The 24,296-nt window shown below is 42.8% G+C and overlaps 2 protein-coding genes across 3 annotated transcripts in view; both read right to left on the bottom strand.

Moving 5' to 3' along the window:
- The window catches only part of vta1 (vesicle (multivesicular body) trafficking 1), a 36,047-nt gene extending 26,707 nt beyond the window's left edge, over positions 1 to 9,340 (bottom strand). For both annotated transcript variants that reach the window (XM_042503198.1, XM_042503200.1), the window contains exons 1-2: positions 9,156 to 9,340; positions 522 to 616 (exon numbers count right to left, since the gene is read on the bottom strand). In XM_042503198.1, the coding sequence (XP_042359132.1) occupies positions 522 to 616; positions 9,156 to 9,246 (186 nt within the window). In that variant the 5' untranslated portion in view covers positions 9,247 to 9,340. The remainder of the gene's footprint in view (positions 1 to 521; positions 617 to 9,155) is intronic.
- Positions 9,341 to 16,090: 6,750 nt separating this feature from the next.
- Positions 16,091 to 21,137, bottom strand: gje1 (gap junction protein epsilon 1). Its single transcript, XM_042503057.1, has 4 exons — positions 21,099 to 21,137; positions 20,176 to 20,358; positions 18,376 to 18,573; positions 16,091 to 16,288 (listed from the first exon to the last, which is right to left on the bottom strand). The coding sequence occupies exons 1-4, from the start codon at positions 21,135 to 21,137 to the stop codon at positions 16,091 to 16,093; spliced, it is 618 nt and encodes a 205-aa protein (XP_042358991.1).
- Positions 21,138 to 24,296: the final 3,159 nt, after the last annotated feature.

Raw genomic sequence — 24,296 nt, 5'->3', positions numbered from 1 at the left:
GTACGAAGAAATATGAAACCAAGTGAGATTCTTACAAACAGCCGGTTTCTGTCCCAGACGTCCCTGCGATTATTTTAAAGTCCTTTTAGTCTTCAGGAGCTGGAACATTTATCAGAGTCATTTTAACACCAAACACAAAGCTGTAAATCCCCCACAGAGAGGTGGTTTTCTAGTCAAGTGTTTCCAGAACTCGTTCTCTCGGGTCCATTCTCGACAGATTAAGATGATCTAAAATGAATCTGTTTCATTTTATTTTTAAAACTCGAATTACTGTCTCCTGAATTTTTGCGGTCACTTTTCATCCACGTCTTCGAAAACATGGACGCTTCACTTCACTGTTACACGACTTTAGACCTGCTCAAGGCCTTTTTGAGATATCCTGTTCACAAAAACCAGACACCCGAGATTAGAGTGACCTTTGGCCTTTGACCACCAAAATTTAAACAGGTCATCATTGAGTCCAAGTGAACATTTTCATCACATTACTGCGATAAAAACAGGACCGAAGCAGGTGGACTCACCGTCTCCAGCTGGTCCATGAGCTTGATGAGGAACTTTCGGCACTCTGGCGATTTACTGTCCAGCTTCATGCCGGTCTGCATGGCATACAGCCGACCTGCAGCAGAGGACAGGAGGAGGACAGGCAACAGTTAAACATCTTCTCAATGCTTCATTCGTCCACAGCCGGGCTCAGAGTTTGGCCCGCTGTTAGAATCACTGCAGAGTCCACATGAATCTTTCACAACATCGCTGCAAAGAGAGGATGTTTTCTTCTCTGCAACACATCAAACACAGAAACACGGAGTCTGAAGAGACCTCCACCCGAGCCGGGACGGACCTGATCCTGCAGAGAACTCCAACTCCCACAATCCCTCACCTGCCAATTAGCTCTGTGGTCAGAGTCTTCTCCTCACATGATGTAGCTGCTCACACTGACCTGCAGGGACGGCTGCCCGTCTGACCTAACATCCATTAACCCTTTCCTGATCAAAAACTAAAGCCCACAAACTGATATGTATGCCATACGAACAGAATCCATGTAGATGGATTTGTATGTGAGATGAAACAGTGAGTTTCCAGCTCAGCTCCTACAATAAGTCTAAAATACACTGTGGAAACTGAATAGTTACATTCAGACTGTTCAGGTCCAAAAATGCTCCATTGAAACCCATTCAAACTGACATTTTTGATCCCACAGCCATCAGAGCAGAAAAACAGGACTTGTATTATTTCTGGGTGTCATTCTGGCCTTTTGACTCTGAATTTGTCATTTTGACTATTTTCCACCTGATGAGGTCATTTTGACCATATTTGGCATATGGAGGAAATACATGCTATTTCCACTAGGTGACCTGTCACAGTCAATGTAGCTGCTGCTGTAGCTGTATTTTTTGGGCTTTTCATGCCTTTATTGCATATGACAGGTGAAGCGTGAACGGGGGAAAAAGAGGGGATGACATGCAGCAAAGGGCCGAGGCTGGAATCAAACCCGCGGACGCTGCGGTGAGGACTTAGCCTCCATACTTGGGGCACCCGCTCTATCCACTGAGCCAATGGGCCAGCAACAAGTTTAATGGTCTTTCTTTCACAACAGTTCACTTTATTTTAATTGCATCAATGAAATCTGCTGAGATTTCTTGGCCCACAACATTTCACAGTTTCAGCAAATACTGTCTGAAGAAGTTTACTGCATTCTGCATGCTGGAAGAAGACGTCTCAGAGACTGAAAGTGAACCTGAAACTCGTCTTAAAGCAACTGGTGCAGCTGTAAGAAAAACAAACAAGCAAATACTGACTGCAGACCTCCTGCAGCTCAAGTCAAGTTAGATTTAAGACTATTTAAAGGCTTTTTAACGCCACTCGGAGTCACGTTTAACTAATATTGAAGACGGACAATTTTATTTTGCCCAAGTATTTATTATAACATAAAACATGAGATTTCTTTTGTCCAGAGAAAAGCTTTGATTATCTATGTCAAATATTGAAATTAAAACCCTCTTTAGAGTAAAAAACATGGAAGACAATGAATATATCATATGATCATAAAAGAAGTGGGAAATATCTGACTGGTTTTCTTGGCCGTTTTGTGTTTTTTTTTTCTTGAAAACACGGCACACGCACGTATGATGGACTCGTGTGGAGCCGCAGTGGACGCACAGACAGCCAGAGAGTCCTCGACTCCTGCAGCAGACAGTCAGCCAGAGGGACAGTGAGCTGGACAGACAGTGGGACAGACAGACAACCATCACGAGACAAAGAAAGCCTCTGTGCAGTTCCAGCCGTTTACGGCGCTCAGTCTGCTGTTCACAGACAATGAAGTGCGACACAGACGCTGTGAGAGAGCGACGTGAGGACGTGAGAAAACTAAAAAAAACAGAACCAAGCCGAGACTGACCCAGTGCAACATCTGCTCGCGCAGCTGGAGACCCCTGCTGGCCAGTACAGATTTGCACCGTTATTTCGCACTCAACTGGAGTTTGCAAATCCATCAGGTTTACTAAATCCCCCACTGTACCATCTGCATATTCTTGTGTTCAATATTTCTAAATCTGCACCGTCTCCACTAGCTCACAGGTTTCATTCCTTTTCAACCTGAGAATATTATTTATATTTCTTTCAAAAACACAAGCAAAAGGCAACAAACAACCTCATAAAAAATGGCCCAAAAATTAGAAAGAAATTAATACAAATTTACTAGGTAAAAAAATGACCCGAAAAAGTGCTGAGAATTTCTAAAAGAAAACAACTTCTACCTTTCACCTTTTACTAATTTCTAAAAACTTTGTGTGACATTTCGTGCCAAGTTGTTCATTGCCTTTTTCCTGCACATTTCTAAAGAAACTGGCAGTGTTTTTGTTATTTGACATCATTCATCAGTCTGAAACAAAGAGCGTCAGGTGACGGATTAATGCTGCAGCTGCCAGTATAAACACACACACACACACACACACACACACACACTGAGTACAGGAAGGAGTTCAGAGGTCATGTTGAGTTTTTTTCTCAATATTAAGGTCACATCCCATAAACCCTTTTGTCAAACGACATGGAAAGAAACCCTCAAAGACTATCTCTGTTGGCACATCAATCACAAAAAACAACCAGTGATCCTCTTTTTGATTTTCTGTTGAGAATCATGTTTTTGGTTCTGGAAACAAACACAAACTTGTTTGTTTGTTTAACTAGTGAGTTGTTGAATATTAGGACCCAAACATGTCAGAGCACGTCAGGCACCATCATTATCAATGACTGCACCAATGAGAATCACAGCAGGAGAACCTGCACGATCAGACGTCTTCGTGTCTTCAGGTCACGCCTCTGATGCTGCTCACGTCGTCATGCGTGCAGAGCAGACAGCTGAAATCTGACACTGGAGAAAAAAGATCGTAGTTTATCATTTTTCATCCGAACACAGAGCGTCATCCAGCACGGCGCTGCACAGAACAAAAACGGTACGAGGTGAGCTGGCAGAGCGCCACCGCCTCCACCCAGTGTGACGGTGGTCATGAGGAATCTGTGCCAGTCTGACTCTGAGCCAATGAGGTGTCTCCGTCACAGGAAATGACAAGGACGTTATCAGGGAGGACAGCTGCGTCTCTGTGTGAGAGACAGGAGCTAAATCACTGTGTCTCAAAGACACCACAGCTGGTTTATTACACCACAAAATGCCACCGTTCATTTTGCCATCAACCATGTGGAGTCTGATCAATAAAAACTGATATTAACCCTTTGAAACCTGCAAAATGCAAAAATAAATAAATCAAAATCAAAAGTTAAAAACAAGGAAACAAGAAGTGTACACTGCTGCCGCTGCAGCTTGTCACTCATCTACTCCTCCAGATTTTTTTTTTTATGAATTTTGGTGAAGCGTGTTGAACCTGTGAAGTCAGTTGCACCTTACCAGAGTAGCACTCTAGTTATAATACGGTTACATGACTCTAAATACGTGACTATGATAAATACAGACTGAATATCGCTGCTGCTGCCAGCTGCAGCGTTCTCGCTCAATAATGAACCAATTTCATTAGTCACAAAGACAAGAAGTTGGAAAAACAGGGTCAGGACTGAAAAACGACCCTTCAAGCTTCCCTCTGGTCACATGGTGCACTGTTTGTGCTCGATACAGGCTGGCACACAAAGAGTGACAAACACTTACGATGCAGGGTGATTAACCCGTTGAAACTGGAGAAATTTGGCCTGATATCTGTCGAAAAGCAGACAATGGGCAACAAAAGAAAAAATGACCCAAAGTTAGCAAAAAAACTAGCAAAAAGAAAAGGTAAAAAAGAAAATTACACATAAAGTATTACAAAAAATAAAAACAAAAAGAAAAATAAAGAGACAAAGAAAACCATTTAAAAATGATAATAATTCTGTAACATCATTTTAAATATGTTATGATAATAAGAAATAAAGTTTTTCTCTCTCTTTTTTCATTTTTTCCTTGAAAATGTTTTCCTACTTTTTTTTAAATATATATTTTTAAATCTACTTATTTCTCTTATTTGTAGAGCATGTCTTACTAAGTTGCTTATTGTCTTTTTCCCCATTTTTCTGAAAGAAATCGCATCAGTTTGCTCAAGGTTCAAAGCTTTCAATACTTGTGAAAGGTGCCTGAAAGCAGCACTAGAAAAGTGATGTTGCACCAGGTTTCAAAGGGTTAAGTGCGTCCTTCTGGCGTGAGCGTCGGAGCGTCTGATCCGTCTCTGGGCCTCGGCCCTTCATCAGCAGCTCTATCTAAAGTGCGTCAGGACAGGACGGTCCACAGCGGCTCGAGCCGCGGTTCCAGGCTGTGATGAGGCGGCGTGAGTCAGCAGCAGCTCGCCGGCTGACGCTCTGGCTGCGCTGCAGCCGCAGTTTCACACTGATGGATGGTGGACGTTATTAACGAGCTGCGGCGCTGAGGCTGAGCCCGGGAGTCCCACTGCTGCTTACTCAGCTCCACCACGAAGCCATACCTGTGCACAGCGCTCATTTCTCTCAACTCTTATCATATATCTCTCTCTATATATATACATGCAGTATATATATAATAATAAGAGAATGTATGCGTGTATACATGTATGTATATGGAGGTGTTGAGTGCATTGTACTCTCAGCTGGCAGCAGATTTAAACCTGTGAGGGGGAGCGTCTTTTTTCTTTCTTTATCCAGTCTTACAGCAGCTGGCAGGTACTCTGAAGGAAAGCAGGAACTCCTTACAATCAAGTTTTCATGACTGAGAACTAACATTTAATTCATTTGAATTAATTCAACAACAGTGGAGCTGACACAGCTCCACAGCTCCAGCTCAGGTGTCACACCTCCACACGTTCTGTTTGCAGCTTTTTCTACAGTATTGTTGTTATGCTACTCTTTTTTTTTTAACTGCAGTGCCGTTAAACCCGGGGATTTATTCTCTGTGAGCTGGACACTAACTAACAGCTCTGAGGTTCACAGATTCAGAGGCTGTGCACACCACAGCAGAGCTCTGTGGTCTGTGGTAAATGTGACTGAACAGTGACAGTGCAGCTCTGCAGACGCCCTGCTCGCCGTGTGTGTGTGTGTGTGTGTGTGTGACTCTGTGTCACACACACACACACACACACACACACACACACACACACACCGTGTGTCACACACACTCTGTCACACACACACACACACACACACACAAACACACACAAACACACACACAAACACACGCAGAGTCCCACACACACGGTGCTGCTGACCTCCAGTGGTCTGGCTGGGTCACTGGTCCATCTCAGCACAAACACTGTGGCCGCATGCCAAACAGAGCACATCCTCCCTGCACGCTGCAGAGGCTGCTCACACACACTGAGCTGCAGTCACACTGCCAGGGTCTGGTAGACTTTTTCAGGTAAGAGATTTGGAAATAATCCAAATGAACTGCAGGTGTGTCTCCCTCCCGGAGGCCCGTCAGTCACCGGTATCACCGAGCATCGAGGAGGAGAGGCCGCTTCCTGCTCTGAGATAAAGTTAATCCTCTTATCTGCAGACCGAGCCGACACGCTGTTCACAATATAAGCAGCCGGCGCTGTTTTCCATTAAAACAGCCCAAGTCCCTGATCCCCATTCTCGCTTAATCCACTAAGTACCCACCTGAGGAGAGGACCTCTACAAAACAGCAGCTTCTGGGTCCAAACAGCCACCTCAAACCTCACTTTACCACCACACAACGAGATGAACCGACACCGTCCGAAAACTCGGACTGACACCAGCTCTGATCCAGCAGCAGCTCAGACTGCGCTGCTCAGACTCCAAAACCAGTCCAGCTCCTCATGCAGAACTGGTTTCACTTTTAATGTACCACAACCGCAAAACCACCAACTCACAAAGTCTACATGGACTCATTTCAGGGACCATCAGGCACAGCGAGCCTGTGGGACAAATCCTGCATTCACGTCGCTTAGGGACTGTTTGTTATTAACCCTTTAGAGACCGTTTGTCTCATTTCAGTCTCTTTTCTTCTTCCTGTTGTGATAACTGTGTGTGTGTTGATGCATGTGTCCTAAATGTAGTTCAGATTGTGTATTTGAGTGTAATCAGTGAATTTGCAGCTCAGCTCCTACAATAAGTCTAAAATACACTGTGGAAACTAAATAGTTACATTCAGACTGTTCAGGTCCAAAAATGCTCCATTGTTTGTTGTGTCCTGGTGTTTGTTTGTTTGTTTGTTTGTTGTTTTTTCCTGCCTGACAGCAGCAGCTGCTCTCTGGTCCGTCCTAAAAACACCAAACGTCCCTTTATGCCACATGCAGACTGCTGACTTCAGAGGTCCAGGGTAGACCGATGAGTCAGTTTTTAAGCGTAGTGTTAAGAGACGTTTATTTAATTAGACGTTAATCCTGCGGCAGCCTGCGCGCTCTGATGAGCCCCAACAGAAGTCTGACTTTCCTTCAGCCGTCAGAAGAGACACGAAGGTCTGCCGGTCTGCCCGTGAACTCGTGCTTCATCTGAACCTGCTGGAGTTCTGCGTTGATTTTCTCTCCGTCTGTATATGCAGCTGATGTGTGACGTGGTCGTCCAGCTCTCTACATCATCGGTCACAGAGTCGGTCCAGTCCGCACATATGATGCGGATCATGTACGGACCTGTGTAGATCATGTTCTTCAAACTCTCCATCTCAACACGTTCCACTCAAAATTAAAGACGAGTGTAAAAACGTTATTTCAAAGACGGCTGTAAATATGTCTAGTAAAATATCTGTGTGTGTGTGTGTGTGTGTGTGTGTGTGTTTACATTACTCTTATTCTACCTTGGATCCCAGTTTTATTCCACTTACACCACTGTCATCATTTAATGGTTCTCTTTTTAACATGATTTATTCATGTGTGACATGAAGGGACTAAAACTACTGTTCTGACCTGATAATCTGAGGGGAAAGTTTTATTTCAAAATCCACGGTGCACTTTTTCTATATTTCAATCTGTGGTGTGGAAATATAGAATAGTTTAAAGATGGAGTTAAATCGATGTGCAAACACGAACCAATTTAAAAAAGACGTACAAGAAAAGGATTTTCAGGGGGAAGATGGGCGGAGACGAGGTTAGACAGTCAGCGGCTGTTCACAGGGATTATTGTCTCACGAGTCCTCTCCTCTGTGATGTGTGATTATTCCCTTTTCTATCGTCCTCTTCTTCTCTAAATAACAATGTAAGTATGTTTACATATAGTTCAATATATAGTTATATATATATATATATATATATATATAACGAAAATTCAATCTACATAAAACCATAAAAGGGATCATGGTTTCTTAGTCTTTTTATTGTCCCTGTCCGTCCCTGTCCTCTCAGACCAATAACAATGATTGTCTCATAAAAGCACATTATTAACAACATGTCAAAGGTCAGGTCTGTCCCCTGACGTCACCCTCCACTCTGATGAGTCACCAAGTGATGATCAGCGCGGGGAAGCGGGGGGTGGGGCCATGGGGTGCGGGGAGGCGGAGACCATTCTTTACAGCTGACACACACACAACAACCAGGAACCAGCTGGACCAGTAACCCTACACCAGTGAGACGCGGGGACATTCCTCTGACTGGGACTGTCTGTAAACTCAGGAACAAGTATTCACGTCTTTAACAAGTAAAAGTACTGTGAAAATACGTGTCCCCACAAACAGGAAATACACGGGGCATTTTTAGGATTTGAGGATATTGGAGGCTTAGCCTTGACCTCTATAGAAAAAAAGAAATCTTTGAAAATTTTCGCCTTTTTTTTTCTTTGTTTGTTTGTTTTATTTGTTGATTGTTGAAAACTTTCATTGCATTTTTTTCCTTTTAAAAATTTGTGAGATTTTTTTTTTCCAATTTTAATTTTTTGTGATTTTAAACTCTTTGGGTTTTTTTTTTCTTTACAACTTCTAATCAATTATATTTTCCTTTTACATTTTCTGAGTTTTTTAACTTTTAACTTTTTTTCAATTCTTTCTTTGCATTTTTTTTCTTTAAAATTGTTGTCTATTTTTTTTCTTTAAAACAATGTTGTTCTTTAAATTCTTTTTTGGGGAGTTTTTTTTTTATATATATATATATTTCGACAGAGCCACAAATATTCAAAACTATCAGACATTATTCCATAAGTCACAGCCAGAAACTGTAACAGCCATAGTCTGTATACGGTCATGCAGACGGAGACCGTATACGGTGGACGTTAACAGCTGAGAGTCTTCACATCTCAACCAGCCCACATTCAACGCCTCACACTTTAGGGACCGTCCACAAACAAACACTGACACAAAAACTGAAAGATAAAGAAAACAAACAAAAGTAAAAACAGTAGCCCCCTTCCAGACAGTGATAGTTGTGACCAGTCCCTCACTGACAGTGATAGTTGTGAACAGTCCCTCACTGACAGTGTTGTCATGGTGTTAGCCGAGTGATGAAGTTTGGGCTGTCAGAGCTAACGCTGCTAACCCGGTGTCTCGTTAACGGCATTAAACGCCGGTTAGTCGGTCGATGTCTGATCCGGCTCATGTCTGATCCGGCTCATGTCTGGTCCCGATCGTGCCCGGTCCGAGTCATGTCTCACACAGTCCCGGCGTTGATAAAAGTTAGCAGCTAAGCTAACAGCCCCCATCTGTCAGACAGAGCTAACACGCTAACATTAGCTTTAGCATTAGCTTTAGCATTAGCAGGACTCACAGTAGTAGGCGACCACCGGGTCCCGGGTCTCGTGCTCCTGAGCGGTCCGCATATGGTGCTGGAGGGCTTTTAGCTGGGGCGGCAGAGCCATGTCTTCTTAAGTCCTCCGGCGGACAAAACACGGCGGGGACAGTGGACAAGTGGATACTAGCCTCCCTGTTTGTTGTTAGCAAGTGCTCCACCCACTTCCGCGTCTTTATCCAATAGGAGCGGCAGCCTGTGCGGGACAGGTGACGTCAGCAACCGTTCAGGTGGGGCACCTTTTGTCACTTAAATAAAAAGAAAAAACAAATCAGGTAAAACGCGATTTATCAATAATATGACGTAATGTTCACGTGAACCATGTGATCAGAAAAATAAAGTATTTGACTTTTGTTCTTTGTGTAATTACAAGTTAACGGACGGAGCGTTTTACACCCAGCAGGTTATTTACTGGTTCATCAGAAACCAGTTTGTTCCCACACAGGTTTTCAGCAGTGCTGGAAGGTTACTTTGGACATGTAACAGATTACTGATTACTCTGTTGAAAACGTAGTGAGTCACGTTAATATTTTAATTACTTCATCAAGAATTTTTGGAGAAAAAAAAAACCCAATACGTTTTTAAAAATCACCCAGATTTTTTTAAAAGAAAAAAAAATCTTTTTTTTTTTTTTTTAAACAAAAACATAGAAGCCCGCAGGTTTGGAAGAAAAAAAAATCTCCAAAAATTCTCAGAAAAGAAAACATGGCCAGAAAGTTTAAAAGAAAAAAAACACCAAAAGGTTTTAAAATTCACCAAAAATTTTAAGTTAAAAAAAGTCGAAACTTTTAAACGAAAAAAGCAAATCACCGAAAACATGCCTTCCAAAAAAAAATCGGAAAAAAGTTTTAAAGTTTTTTTTTTTTTAAATCATCACAAATGTAAAAGGAAAAAAATGTTAAAAATTTCAAAAGAAAAAAAATGTCAAAAGTTGTAAAACCTTTGAACCCTGAGCAAATTGGTTCAATTTCTTTCAAAAACGTGGGGAAATCAGGGTGTCCAGTGGCTTTGTTGGTAGAGCAGGCGTCCCATGTGCAGAGGTTGCATACTCACAGCAGCATCCGCTGGTTCGAGTCCGACTTCGGCCCTTTGCTGCATGTTGCTGCAAGTCGTCCCCGCTCTCTCGTCCCCTTTTACGCTAAATCTGTCCTACCAAGTAAAGGCAACAAAAGCCTTGAAAGATGTCTTTTTTTTAAAAATAATAATAATAATTTTATTTTCATTACATATATTTTACATTTGGTAATAAATGTTTCACAAACTGCAAGCAGATTTAGGAAAAACCCTCACATTTTCTCTACACCCCCATTTCCAATAAGCCGACCTGCCCCTTTAATGTGAAGGGGAGGGTCTCACTGTGTGTATTATTAACCCTTTTTCCTCTGCTGTGTGAAGCAGCAGACCCTGCACATCAGGGCAGAAACTGATAGTAAACCAGGGCCCTTCAGAGGGACTCAGGTCTGAGGTCTCACAGCTTACTGGTTCCCCCGGTGACAGACTCAACACCACGATGATGATGGAGCGAAGTTTGACCAGGTGAGACCAGGCAGTGTCCTCGCTCTCACCTCCTCTGACTCTGCCTCCTCTCTCTGCTGTCCGTCCGGATCCTTTTGTTTAAAGCTCCGTATGAATTCATGTGGTCTGATTTATGAGAGCTGTCAGTTAAAACGGGGCTGTTTACTGCTGAGGAGGATGATGCAAGGACTCTCTCCTGCTTTCTCTCTATTCATTCATCTCATCTTCTAATGTAGGAGCTTTGATTTCTTTCAAAAAACAAAAGGCAAGGACAAATTAAAAAGATATGGCCCAAAAACTAACAAATATGAGCACCAAAATGTTGCAAGAAAATTATCTGAAAGATGACATATGGAAATGTGTGTATCTATATCTATATCTATCTATCTATCTATATATGTAACATAATTTTAGATATAAAATTTTATTTATAAAAACAAGGAGGATCCCATCCTAGAAACATCCTAAAATCCTAGAGATGTCCTAAAATCAGACAAATTTCTAAAATCCCAGAAACATGTACGGGGCTGCTGCGGCTGGCCTCCAGCAAAACAAGCTGAGTATCTCTGGTCTGCAGGATCAATAATGTTTGCATCAAATTTGAATTCATCCAGAAAACATGAAGTGATTTCCCTTTGGCCATGTTTGGCTTGTTTTTGAGCTCATAGATACAGCCATACGTTGCTAGTATGTATAGTATATACATAAGTATTGTATGTAACATTTTAACACAGTGATTTTTGCTTTTTGACGTGTAATTTCCTTTGGAAACCCTTTTAATGGTAAATATATTCAAATCAATTCAATACGTCAATCAGCCAAATAAGTCAAATGAAACAAAGATAATTGTAGGACATTTTTAATCAATCATCTCAAGACAAAACAAACAGGAGAATAAGTGGTCACCTGACCAGCGGCACCCAGACAAACAGAGACACGGTGTGTTTGAATGTGTTGGTCATAAAGTGTGCCTCTGTCTCTTTGACACAGCTGGAGGACAAAATGAGCTCACAGACAGACAACAGCTGATGAAAAAGCCATTGAGTCCATTTTCACAGCTAACCTGGAACAACATTAGTAAAAATCAAAGATATAAAAATTAATGATGAAGAGTAATTGTTGTGTGCTGTATCATGAATCATTGTTAACATATTTAAGATACAATCCCTCATTTCGGAAATAGCACCCCAAAAACCCCTAAGTACCCAATGCAACATTGATATTTTACAACAATGTGCAGTTCACACAAAGAACTGTATGGGTTTTGGTGGCGCTATTAAAAAAAATCAGGGGGTTAAGTTCTGCATAAGACCAAAAAAAAAAGAAAAATCCAATCTTATCAACAAGTCAAATTTGTCAAAATACACCATCTGCTTTCCAAGTTACTAACTAGAAGTCAAGCATTGTCAGACAGGTAACCACAGCTTCATGTAAGGTTCTTTACCAAGACTGGCCTGCAGCTTTAAACCTGTTTCTTCATTTGATTATCAGCCCAAAAACATCAAACCTGAACCTGAGCCAGTCTGAGCTGAGGGTCAGTAATCGTGGCTTCATTGTACTTTTTAAATAGTTCACTCTTTTCCTCGAAATGAGAGATTCTGAGGCAGCGGCGTCATGGCCTGGTCACACCACAAAGGGCCACAACTACTTTGTCCACGCATCTCCAGGAAGTAGACGGTGCTGGAGGCTCGGGGGCGTAGTGACCACCTGCACGACTGCAAACGGGCTCGCAACCGTCAGTCACAACAGCTCTGCATGCTCGTCTGCTTCCACACTGAAAGCTTGAACAACATGTGAATTTCTAGAGACAGGGCTGGCCTGTGGTAAAGAATTAGGATACCAGTACCAGATCCAGTACCCTTAAGCCTCGCCTCCACCAAAACGGTCTGGTCCAGTTCAGTTTGTTAAACATTACAACAGTTACTTTTGCATTTTCATTATCAGAAGTTGTGCGAAGTGCTACAAAAAAAGCAGCTCCATCTGTCCTCTTTTCATGGTACATTTCTGTTATGGTGCCTGTCACACTGATCCAATACGAAAACATAGAGCCAGGAATGCTGCAGTCCAGTGATTGGTCAAGACTGACTTGATGGTCTTGCTCGACAAAGACTCAATGCACAAAACGCTCCTTAGAATATATCCTTAATTGAGACAGAGACTGTAAACGCTCCGGCTGGTTCTTGTTTTGTTCTGGAAACATCGGCGTTGAGTTTGGTTAGCAACGACCTCGCCTACACTGAGGAGTCGCTTCCTGTCTGCGGTGGAAATATCTCAGGTTTAGTTAAATGTGATAATGTTTGATGTACTGGTGGTTAGGATACGTTAAAATGTGTAGGGTAACAAGTGCTCAATGGAAATGCGGCTTTACCAGTAAGTAATACCAGCAGAGTCCTTCATTTGATAACTTTCACCAACCCACTTTATTTGATACCCATCATGAGAATGTAAGCATTCAGTTCCCTAAAATGCAGCTACCACTTCTCCCTTTCCAAATGACTTTTACATGGATAAAAATGTTCAAATTAGTTAAATATTTTTTAAAAAACAGTACAAAGAACTAGGCCAGATAGACCGAACGGACTGTACGGTTGTAGCTACTGCAGTAGTCGCATTAAAACTGAAGAGTGCTCGTGGCAATTTGCTGCAAGCAAACCATACAAAAAGTAATTTATTCCTAGATAAATAAAGATCAGATTCAGGTATGATTTGGCTAGAGAAGTTTGGATACAACTTGGTGCAGCATTACTTCCAGTGATACCTTGAAGGTATGGAGGAGTGATTCCCAGCCCTATCAAGAGACATGTTCATACTGTTGATTGGATGTTGGCGATTTATGGGAATAGTTGTGGTGAGCAGATTGAGATGACGTGGTTTTGCTCTGAAGTTGTGCTGTTAGAAATGCTGGTGTGACGAGGCAATGACCCTCTGAAATAAACCCACAGATTTGGCATCAAAGCAGGCTCCAGATCAAACTCTTTTACGTGCCACACTGTCTTGCTGGAACTCAACGGCACAGATGTGGGCTCTATAGATGAATTTACTAACGGCACAGATGTGGGCTCTATAGATGAATTTACTAACGGCACAGATGTGGGCTCTATAGATGAATTTACTAACGGCACAGATGTGGGCTCTATAGATGAATTTGCTGTAAACAAGGCCTTCGTCTTGGTGACAGAACTTTCAGAAGCAAAATTTAAAACCATCCTCCACTAACAAATACCAGAACGCAGACGAACCCAAACCACAGGAGTCACATACCTGTTTCAAATCCTCTTAAAGCCAATTAGACCAAATGGGCCTTTGGTGCTGTTGACTGGGATCAGCTGGAGTGGTCCCTCAGTACCAGAAAAGCTTCTTTATGGGTTTAAAAAGGATTTGAAATGAGGGTTTGATCCACTTTTGTCTGGTAATGCAATTTTGTACCTGAGATGATAAACAGATTGCTGAAAACTTCATAACAAAAGTTGGATGGATGTCTGATTAAAAAAAAAAAAACATTACAAAACATGAGAGGTAATCTTTTTTCAAAATACATGGACAGTGACACTGAAGGCACAAGTACACAGAGTATTAGCTGTGATACTACAGGCTGAGTAAAGGTGATGTAAAGAGTGCGGGGGTGTCAGGAGGACATCTTTGATAAGCAGAGCTGATTTGGGAATCAGATGTGGATAAAAGCTCATCCATCATTTTAAACATATCTGGACTGAATGAGCCCTCAGCTGTCAATCATCAAAATAAGTTATTATATGATATATGAGACCAATGGGGCCTTGAAACTCTAAAAACGTTTCTATGTCGACCTGTCTACTGATGTCTGAGACCTCGTCTGTCTCACATCGGATTTTGGGACATTCATAAACACAGAAATTGTGCAGTATTTTTTTGATAGGCTACTTCAAAGCATTGCAAATTGTACCACTGTTAAATACTTTTCATATTTTCATCCCAACACATTTGTATAACCAAATTTAAATAATATTTTTGTATAACTCTCTTTAGATTACAAATTTTGTTAAAGTTTCAAAAATATAAGCAAGATTATACTTTGATTTTACATGATTTTGTTCTTCTCTTTGCCATTGGGGAGAGCCTCACCGTCAAAGAGTGAAAACTATCTCATTTCAACCATTTTCTGTGATGGCATCGTTGTTAAAAAACGTCTTTACATCTCATGGAAATAAACAGAGTCACTTGTTTCAGCCTTTCTGGCGCGAGACATCGTTGGTCTGTTTGAGACTACCTTTCTTTGATGGTTGCATTAGACCCACAAAGCTGAAACGCTGACTTGAAAAGGCAGAAAATCTCCATCAAAAGTGCACAGCTGCGTTCATATTGATGGAGGTAAAGGTCAGAAGCAGCTGGAAGCAATTACAAACACATATTGGAAGCGATAAGTGTCACACATGGAAGTGTCAGGAGCACTGGCACCTGCAGGTCACTGAGCCATGGGTGAGGTTACTGGATCATAGCATCTAAAGAGTGACACGAGTGATGATCCATCACCAGCTCTGCAGTCTGCCTTTCATATCTGATCGGCACCAGGAAGACAAGCTGCTATCGTGTTTATCTGCACTTTAATACAGAATTATGTGACTATCTAAAGTATTTGCATTGTTGGCTGCTGGTACGTTACATGCAGACTTTGTGCCTTTTAATAAAAGATTTCTGAAATCTCCTGAAAAAGAGCTTTCTGGGTTCATTGTTGGTACTCTGGAAGTCCAAAGATGGAGCATCACAGTGGTGACGAATGATACACTTAGAGCACTTCTGACCCTTAACACATATCAGAACAATGTGTGCAGCTAAAGCTTCCAGAGTGTTTCTGCTGTAAGAGTATCAGATCTGAGGTACAACTCGGTACGTCTATGGGAACAGGGTTTGGGGACCCTTAAACTGTCAAGGACTACCAAGTTTACAACAAACTGGGCCTTGTGTGTGCTCCAGTTCAACCGCGGTCACAGGTATTAGAAGCACCTTGAAGTCCATGTCTGTCTTTCAGTCATCTTGTGGAAAAAAATAAAACCAGAAATCTTTCTTTCCCATCCTCCAACGGTTCAGAGTCAGAGGTGCATTTTCTCTGGCCATCACATCCATACGAGACCCCTGGACAGAGCCAGTACAGACCCACTGATATCTGAAATACGACTAGGGATGATCACTCTGTAGTTAAGGGCAAAAAACACCTAGAGAATATTTCAGACTTGCCAGCCAAGACGTTGTCGCACATTCTCAAATTTCTTGGTGCAACTCGCTCACGTTGGACCACAGGTGAGGTTTTGCTCTTACGTCAGCTTCCTGTTTCATAAAAGTCCAACAGTAGCTAATCAAGAGCCTGATAAAAACTGGAAAAATATATTTCACCCTTAGTCACTTTACGTGTGCTTGTGCGTGTGTCATTGGTTGTTGAGATAGCCGAGCCGTCGGCAGAGTATCTCAAATATCTCAGCAACACAGAGAAGTATGGTGATGACGGTGAAGGTGTACATGGCACTGAGGAAGATGGTTTTTTCAAAGTGTTCGGGCACCATGCACTTTGTCACATTAAAGGTCTTTTCCAAAGCACTGGCATCACACATATACAGCGGGTGGACCTGGGAGGAAAACAGAGAAACATGAGGTGGAAATACTTTTGAAATTGTCGAACTTCCAGTCCTAAAATGTCTCTCTGACAAAGATGGCACTGTGAAACTTTACTGGGTAATATGTTTTTAGTCTTCTTGGTTAATAGTAGTCCAGATGGGTCCTACCATGTGCTCCCAGCTGTGCCTAACATGTACTGGGCAGGACCACCAGCTCCACTCTTCTTTGTTGTAATATGGGATATTGTGCAGGATATTGGAGGAAAATGAGTGTTATATTCCAGGAACCATCTTAAAATGCTACGAACCTTTGTGATATGGGACAGGTCACTGTCAGAATCACCATTTTCCACCGCCACTAGCTAGTTTCACAGGGAATGGGAATGTGTGACAGCCAGTCAGACATTTTTGGTAGATAAGGTTAGCGCTTCATTTACTCTCTATTTAATATTTAAAAAAAAAGCTGAACTAACACGAAACACTGTGCAGTGAAATAGATTCCAGACATAACATGCAGTATGGTATACCAGCCCGTTCTCACTATGAACACGTCAAATAGCGCCGCTCTGTCAGTGCCTTCACCGTACACCAAAATGAGACCTTCCGTGTCTAACCGGACAGCAGATGAGAACACTCTTGGACAGAACCAGTGGTGTTGTTATCATGCAGGGGACGGCTGGATGGCACCGAGCGCGTCCAGGTGCAACATGCATGGGCGGTCGCATTCACATGAAACGCTGAAGGAAGGCGACAGGTAATAACACCACCAGTCACCATGTCATATAAGGAGCCTGAGTGCGCTTATAGGGCAGCAGAGGAGGTGGATGGATCCCACAAACTACTGACTTTCAAACAGGAGTTCAGAGTTCGCTTCCAATGTGGAAAGGTGTGTTTTTTCTCCACTTCACCATGTGCATTTGTTGACATGCCAGGGCGTAAACGGCTGACGCAGGAGCGTACCTAAAACATTGTAACTAGAGACGTGGAAGGTCACTGACAGAGCGGCACAACGTGACGAGCTGGGATGAGAACATGTTGAGAATGTTGGTGGTACTCAACCACAGCTCCTTGAGGGAGTTCCCAGGTTACCAGAAAAGTTGGGAAAAGGTTATTGTCACTATTAAATTCACTATAAAAGTGAATGTGAGTCAGAGTGATTATTCTGATCAGAGGTTTAACGTCCTCTACTGATATCTCCTAAACTGGAGAACTCTGCTCTTCATCATACCTAACAAAATCTGTTTAGATGGAGGTCACCGAGGGGAAATCTTATCAGGAGTGGGTGTGTGATGTAATGTGTATCAATTTAGGTGAGACAAAAAAGGCTGAGAACCACTGTTCACAGTCAGAGCCAAAGGTAGGCTGACCTTATGTGTTTCATTTTGCTAGATACTGGAAGATTAATTATTGCAAATATTTTGTTGGCGTTCAGTTATCATAATGTCGGCCAACGTTTGCTTGTCTTGTCTGAATGATTGTATATTTGGCTTGTACATCTGACGAGACACCAAACATCCGACATTGCCCATTCCCATCTTACACCAGACAGGGCGGATGCTTGGATACATGGTGGATCCCACCAGCAGCACTCATCATGCAGCTGACAACATTCATTTCAAGGTCTGCTTCCTCAGCAGAGCCCAACAGTTTCTGCTAACCTTGATTTGATTAACTGAATGTTTACTCCACCGTTTTTTAAATTTTGAATTGGTGCAACATTGTGAAATATATATTATAATATATAATATAATTTATATTATATATTCTTAGGATCTTTCTGCGTTGCTCAATTGCATGACGAGATAGGATTTAGTCACATAGTCCTGTGGTCCTTTGTTATTTAGGTGATCCAGGATTGATGAACTGGGAAAGGGCAATTTGGGACATCCTGGGAGGGTTACATCTCCTGGTTGGAGGCTGGAGAGCGTTGGTCCGCCCCAGAAGAAAAACAAGTCCTGCTGAAAAGGTGAGGGGGATCTATCTGCACGCCCTTTTGTTACCATGACCCTGAGAGGCAACTAATGAATGGATGGATGGACTTATAACTGTGAAGTGGACATGCACTTAATCGAGGTTTAAATCATTAGAAGTGTACAGACCTGGAAGCCAAAGAGGTGGCTTTGTAGCCAGAAGGCGATGACTTCCAGAATGATGCGCAGAAGAACAGAAATGATATAGAAGACAGTGTAGATTGGGCGCTCGAGGATCTCTTCTTGGTCGATGTTCTTACAGGCTGCGTAGAGGTGGAAGACCGCCCCAGGAACCAGCACTGTTACCAGCTGCAATGCCCAAAAGACCTGGAGAGGACAGGAAGAAGGATGGCAGGAGTGAGAAAAGCCAATGGAAGGAGACAACAGGAAACAGCATGGAGGATTTCAGTATGGACACAGGCTGATAGTGGCTGAATGAAAAGTTGGAAGGATTAAAGGAGAAGAGATTGAGCAGGGAGATCGAGAATTAAAAAGGATATTTGTTCATTCATTTTTCATCTCTTGACGCATGGTTTTAATTCGGCCATCCAGACGATGCAGTTAAATAAATGATGCCATTTTTAGCTTTGGTAACTGAGGCCGGCAGAAAGCCAGTCCAGTTCAAGGAATGCTGAAATGATCCACCTCCAACAAACAGCATTTTCTACAAATATGGAAAAGCCATGGTGCTGATGTTAGCCTGTGACTGTGTCCTGATGGAAAATGGTTTCTGAGAAGACACAAAGCCTCAGGTGGAATATGCAGAATTTACCCAATCTATTTCAATTATACAAATCTGATGAATCTCATGTTTTTCAGCTTATTCCTCATGTTATGTTAGTACAGCATGACATAGCAACATAGAAACACACCATAGTTAGTGTCAGTTGCACATGTGATGTTCTGTGTCTGAAACAGGATGAATAGGGTGCAAATTTGTGAATCCCAGGATAGTGAGGGAATGACCTACTCTCTCTCTGACTGGCTCATACTTGTTGCCTTTGTTGGTTGGATTGGTAACTTTAGGCAGGAGGATTGGATGGATTAGGGTTAAAATAAGAATGTCAGAATGAGCCATCAAGAGGCAGAGTAGGTAAGGCTGGTATTTATTTCCTACGCCATCCTGGGATTTACAAAGTCACAATGGAATAAAATACAGTCTGGACAAATACTTATCAGCGCTCTCTGGTGGACAAAGTTTGTAACAGCATCACTGTTTCAACCTCAAACATATTTCTGCTAATTCTGTTCTGCAATTTGTTTTGTTACTTACCCGCCAAAATGTTTGTGACACAGATATATCTGCAAACATTTCATTTCTGCAGATATTACCACAAAAAGTAGTTCATCCATCCATTTCACTGGAATTACATTTTATGATTTCATGCAACAAATAAATTGATTGATTTTTTGACTTGCATCTGCTCATCCGGGGCCAGGTGGCAGGGCAGCAGGCAGGGCAGCAGGCGGGGCAGCCGTTCCTCTCCCCACCAACACTTCCAGCTCCTCCTGCTGGACCCCGAGGTGTTCTCAGGCCAGACGAGATATATAATCCCTCCTGCTGTTCTGGGTCAGCCCCGGGGAAAACTACAAGCTGGACCTGCCTTGAACACCTCAAACTGGAGGAACCAGGAGGATCCTGATCAGATGATGAACCACCTCAGCTGACCCTTTTAGACAGGAAGGAGCAGCAGCTCCAAGCTCCCTCTGGATGTTTGAGGTCCTCACCTGATCTCTAAGACCACATTTAGACCAGAACGGTCCCACTAAAAACAGAAAAGTCTTTCCTCACCCTCTGAACCACCTTATAAGATGCTCAGTGCATCTTATTTTTGAGTGGACTCACTTATCATAGCTCGAGACGAAGTGTGACTGATGAGGGTGGCATCAGCACACCTGTGTGAAGTCTCTTAGAGAGCTGAGTCGTACCTGAGGTGTTATGGGTCTGAACTGGTTGTAGCAGTACAGGTTGAGCTCTCGGCGGTCAGGGTCACAGCTGAAGTGGAGCGCCTCATTTCCATAGACAGCGAAGCCAAGAACACCCAGGAAGAACATCCGCACCGAGCCGAAGAACAAGGTGTGGAACTGGCCTATCACCGTAGGAGGCCTGAGCTGCAACACACACACACACACACACACACACACACACACACATAGACACAGGTAAGTGAGCATGAATGGCACACAGATGCACAGTCATACAATACAACACACGTTATAGCCATGGATACACACAGACAGCGACACACACAAATAGACACAGTCAATTTACATGATTCATCACACACACACACACACACAAACACACACACACACACACACGGTTCACAAAGGCATTACTTTGCCCACAGGTGGACACACAGACAGATATGATGCACACAAACAAGCACTCAGAATTTCATGGCACGAACATGCGACCAACAAATGTGCATGGACACAAAGGCACACACGCGCACACACGCGCGCGCACACACACACACACACACACACACACACAGAGTCAGACACAAAGAGAAAATAGCTTTTGTCAGCCAGATAAATGCAGCTGCAGAGGCTCGCAGAGGTCCTGAGCTCTGAGGCTGAAACAAAACCTTTTCAGAGGAAACATTTCCATCTCCTCTCTCTTCACTCCGACACCGAGCCGTGTCCTCCAGAATCAGGACCAGCCGGCTCTGACACAGCAGGGAGCCTCCTGTCTCACAGCTGGAGAGGCGGAGGTGAGAGGAGACGGAGTGCACAGGTGAAATCAGAAGGATGTCTTTTGGAGCCTCGAGGGTTAACCGTTGGCTCGCTAACTGTCAGCTCATCAGAGGAAACACAAATTAAAGCCCTGCAGTCTGTCGTCCACTTACGCATCCTTCATAGAAGTTTTTGATGTAGTTTAAAGACATGGTTTGCTCGTCAGTGTCCCCTGTTTGAGTCCAGGGCTGCTCCGGAGCCTCATGGCCGCCTCGCTGCTGGCACCAGTTAAAGGCCGACACCAGTAAGGCCACAAAATCTCCCACTGACCTCTCTGCCTCTCTCTCCCTCTCTCTCCCTCTCTCTGCCCTGAAAGCCCATGTCAATGCATATTTTTTTTGCCTTTTATCCCTCCATCAATTGACTCGCTCAGTAGAAAAGGACAACAGAGACAGAGGGGCCAACAATGGGCCGCGGGGGCATGTGGTCCCTGCATTATAATCCCTATAGAACTCTGTCAGCGAAAAAAACAACCTCCTGTCACACACAATGCAGACACAGAGCCATGGCAAACATGCACCCGAAACACAATGCAGCCCTCTGGGCAAAGGAGCCCACTTTTTAAAGTCGGACCAAAGAGTCAGAGCTTTATTTTGAAATCATTCAAATGAGAATTCTGATCAATTGTCCTTTTTTTAAAAAAATGTGATGAATACATCATTTCTGCCCATTTGGACGGTTTCTAAAACCCGGGTTAGCGGAGTGCAGTTTGTTGACGTGGACACATGACCACAGCACCATCAGAACAACAAAAAGTCACAAACAAGAGTGATGACAACACACCCTGCACTGCAAATACTTCTGGAAGAGCATTGCCGGAGCGGCTGGTCGTCCCAAATACAGTCCGGCGAACAGCCACCAACACAGCAAGAAACCCGAATCCAAATTCAAATCCCAAAAACCAAAACTGGACAAAAGTCAAAGAAAATGGAAGTCCACACACCAACCGTAATCCTGGCGGCGTGTTGTTCATTCCCCCCTCTTTTTTCCACTCACGGAGCCTAAACTCATGCCAGTTGCAGGACTTTGCGGGTCAGAGAGCAGAGTCAAGCCAGAGGCAATAAACTCAGGGTACTTCCGGTCACAGCTTTCAAAATGAACACAGGCGCTGGACGAGGACAGACTGAAACACGGACAGGTGAAGGGTTAACGCTCACAAACCTCGACCTCTTTCAAATAAGAAAAAAACATAGGAGGGCAAAAAGCTACTTAACAAGAAATTGCCCAAAAATTAGTGAAAATCTTAGTAAAAACTTTAGAGAAAATTACCACAAAAAAAGGTCAAACAAGAAATAATAAAACAAATTAAAAAGAACCCAAGTAAATAACTGAGAAAGTGCATTTTTTCTGTAACATAATTTTCAATATATAATATAACAACTTAACAAGAAATGGCCCAAAAATTTGAGAAATTTGCAAAAACTTCAGAGAAAAAAAAAAGAAAAAAGAGAAGTAAAAAAACAAACAAACAAAAACAAAAAACATAGTGAAAAAGACCTTGGGGTAAAGATAGATGCAAACATTGATAAATAAACGTTTTTTTATTATAGGTTCCAAATTATGAATAATCATTTTTGTAGTTCATGTTTTTAACAAATAAATGATATTTAGTCCTTGTAGACATATTATATTTCTGATGAACACATTTTTCACATCAGTTTGAACATGAAGAGGACTCGTGCCTGATTCACGTGGGACAAATGTCCTTCAGCAGGTCACTCGGTGTGCCAACAAGAAGTTGTACTTTTATTTTGGCGGTCCTGACCCAGAGTTTCCGGTGTAGTCCGTACCGACTGCCTCCCGCTTCATGTGACTTTGGCGGCCAACCTGAGCGGCTGAGCGGCTGTGCGCCTCGCGCGCAGGAGGACCGACTCTGTGCGTAAAAACGCAGTTTGGCCCGGAGAGGCAGTGACGTCACCACATGACCGACGGACCTGAGATCAGCTGATTGAGACCGTGATGGCGCCAAACGTGTCAAAACACTTTACAGGAAAACTCAAAACATCAAAAATAATATAAAAAACAACTGGAGGGGAATTATCAGGCTAGATATTATAAAAAAAAAAATCAAAATAAAAAAACGGGAAAAAATGTCCATCAAACTATATTCACATTTCTTTTTATTATATATTCAAAATTAAGCGACAGAAAAAAGAGGAAATTTTTTTTTTTAGCACTTTCTTGATGTATTTATGATGTAATCCGGCCCCACGCAGACTGTCCTGCCCCTGCTGCACTGCAAGGTCTCTGCAGGGGTCGGGGGGGCAGCCGCCCTGTCGGCACACGCCTGAACACTGAACTGAACCTGCGTTTTTAGTGTTTTTTGTTAAGAATGCAGCAGCCGGTTTAAGGACAGATTGTATTTTTAACCCTTTAACAGCTCGATTGACATCAGTGCTCTTATGCTGCATTCAGACGCCTTTTGCTCGCATTTAAACCTCTGAATCTTAAAAACTCATAAAAATCCATAAAGAGCAACTGGGCAAAAAATAAAAGACAAAAAAACGAGGGGAAAATGTCCCGAAAACTACATTTATAATTCTCTCACTTATGAAAAATTAAAAAAAAAAAAGAAATAATATTCAACTATTGTCAGGTAATTCTAGGTAGTTCTATATTTTCTCTAAATTCTTGTTAATTTTTGGACCATTTCTTGTTAAATTGCTCAACTCCTTCTTCTCATGATGTCTGAAAGAAATGAAGCCAGTTTGCTTCGGTTTCAAAGGGTTAAAGCTGAAAACTTCACAGTTAAATTCCAACTCATGTAGAGCCATCGCATGCTGCCAGCAAACACTACCATCTGTGAACAACACACTCACACACACTCACACACACACTCACACACTCACACTCACACACACACACTCACACTCACACACACACTTCACGAGCCTCCTCAGACCTTGGCGGTGGACGTTGAGGAGTCGACTGGACTCTGTGAATAAAGTGAAGTGAAGGAAAAAGTTAAAACTGATGAGTCATGCACTGAATCGCAGCTCTTTTTCATTTTGTTTTCCACTTTGCCAAACCGACGCTCCGAATCTCCTCTGATGGAGGCGAGTGTTCGTCACAGTGGCCTTTTGCAGAGAGGAGGTGATCCCAGAGCAGTTAGAGCTGCTCTGTGTCGCTCTGTCCCTGAACCTGTAGCCTCCACCTCCTCCTCCCTGCAGCTTCCTCCTCCTCCTCCCTGCAGCTTCCTCCTCCTCCCTGCAGCCTCCTCCTGATGGCAGCACACCAACACTCCCATTATGAGTTTTTCAAAGAATCCCACACGTTTCTGAACACTGACCTGATCTGCTGCTTTCTGATCC

The sequence above is a fragment of the Plectropomus leopardus genome, chromosome 16 (genome assembly GCF_008729295.1).
Source record: "Plectropomus leopardus isolate mb chromosome 16, YSFRI_Pleo_2.0, whole genome shotgun sequence".
Lineage (NCBI taxonomy): Eukaryota > Metazoa > Chordata > Actinopteri > Perciformes > Serranidae > Plectropomus > Plectropomus leopardus.
Note: the sequence above shows the minus strand (reverse complement) of the source record. Positions and strands in the feature narration are given on the sequence as shown.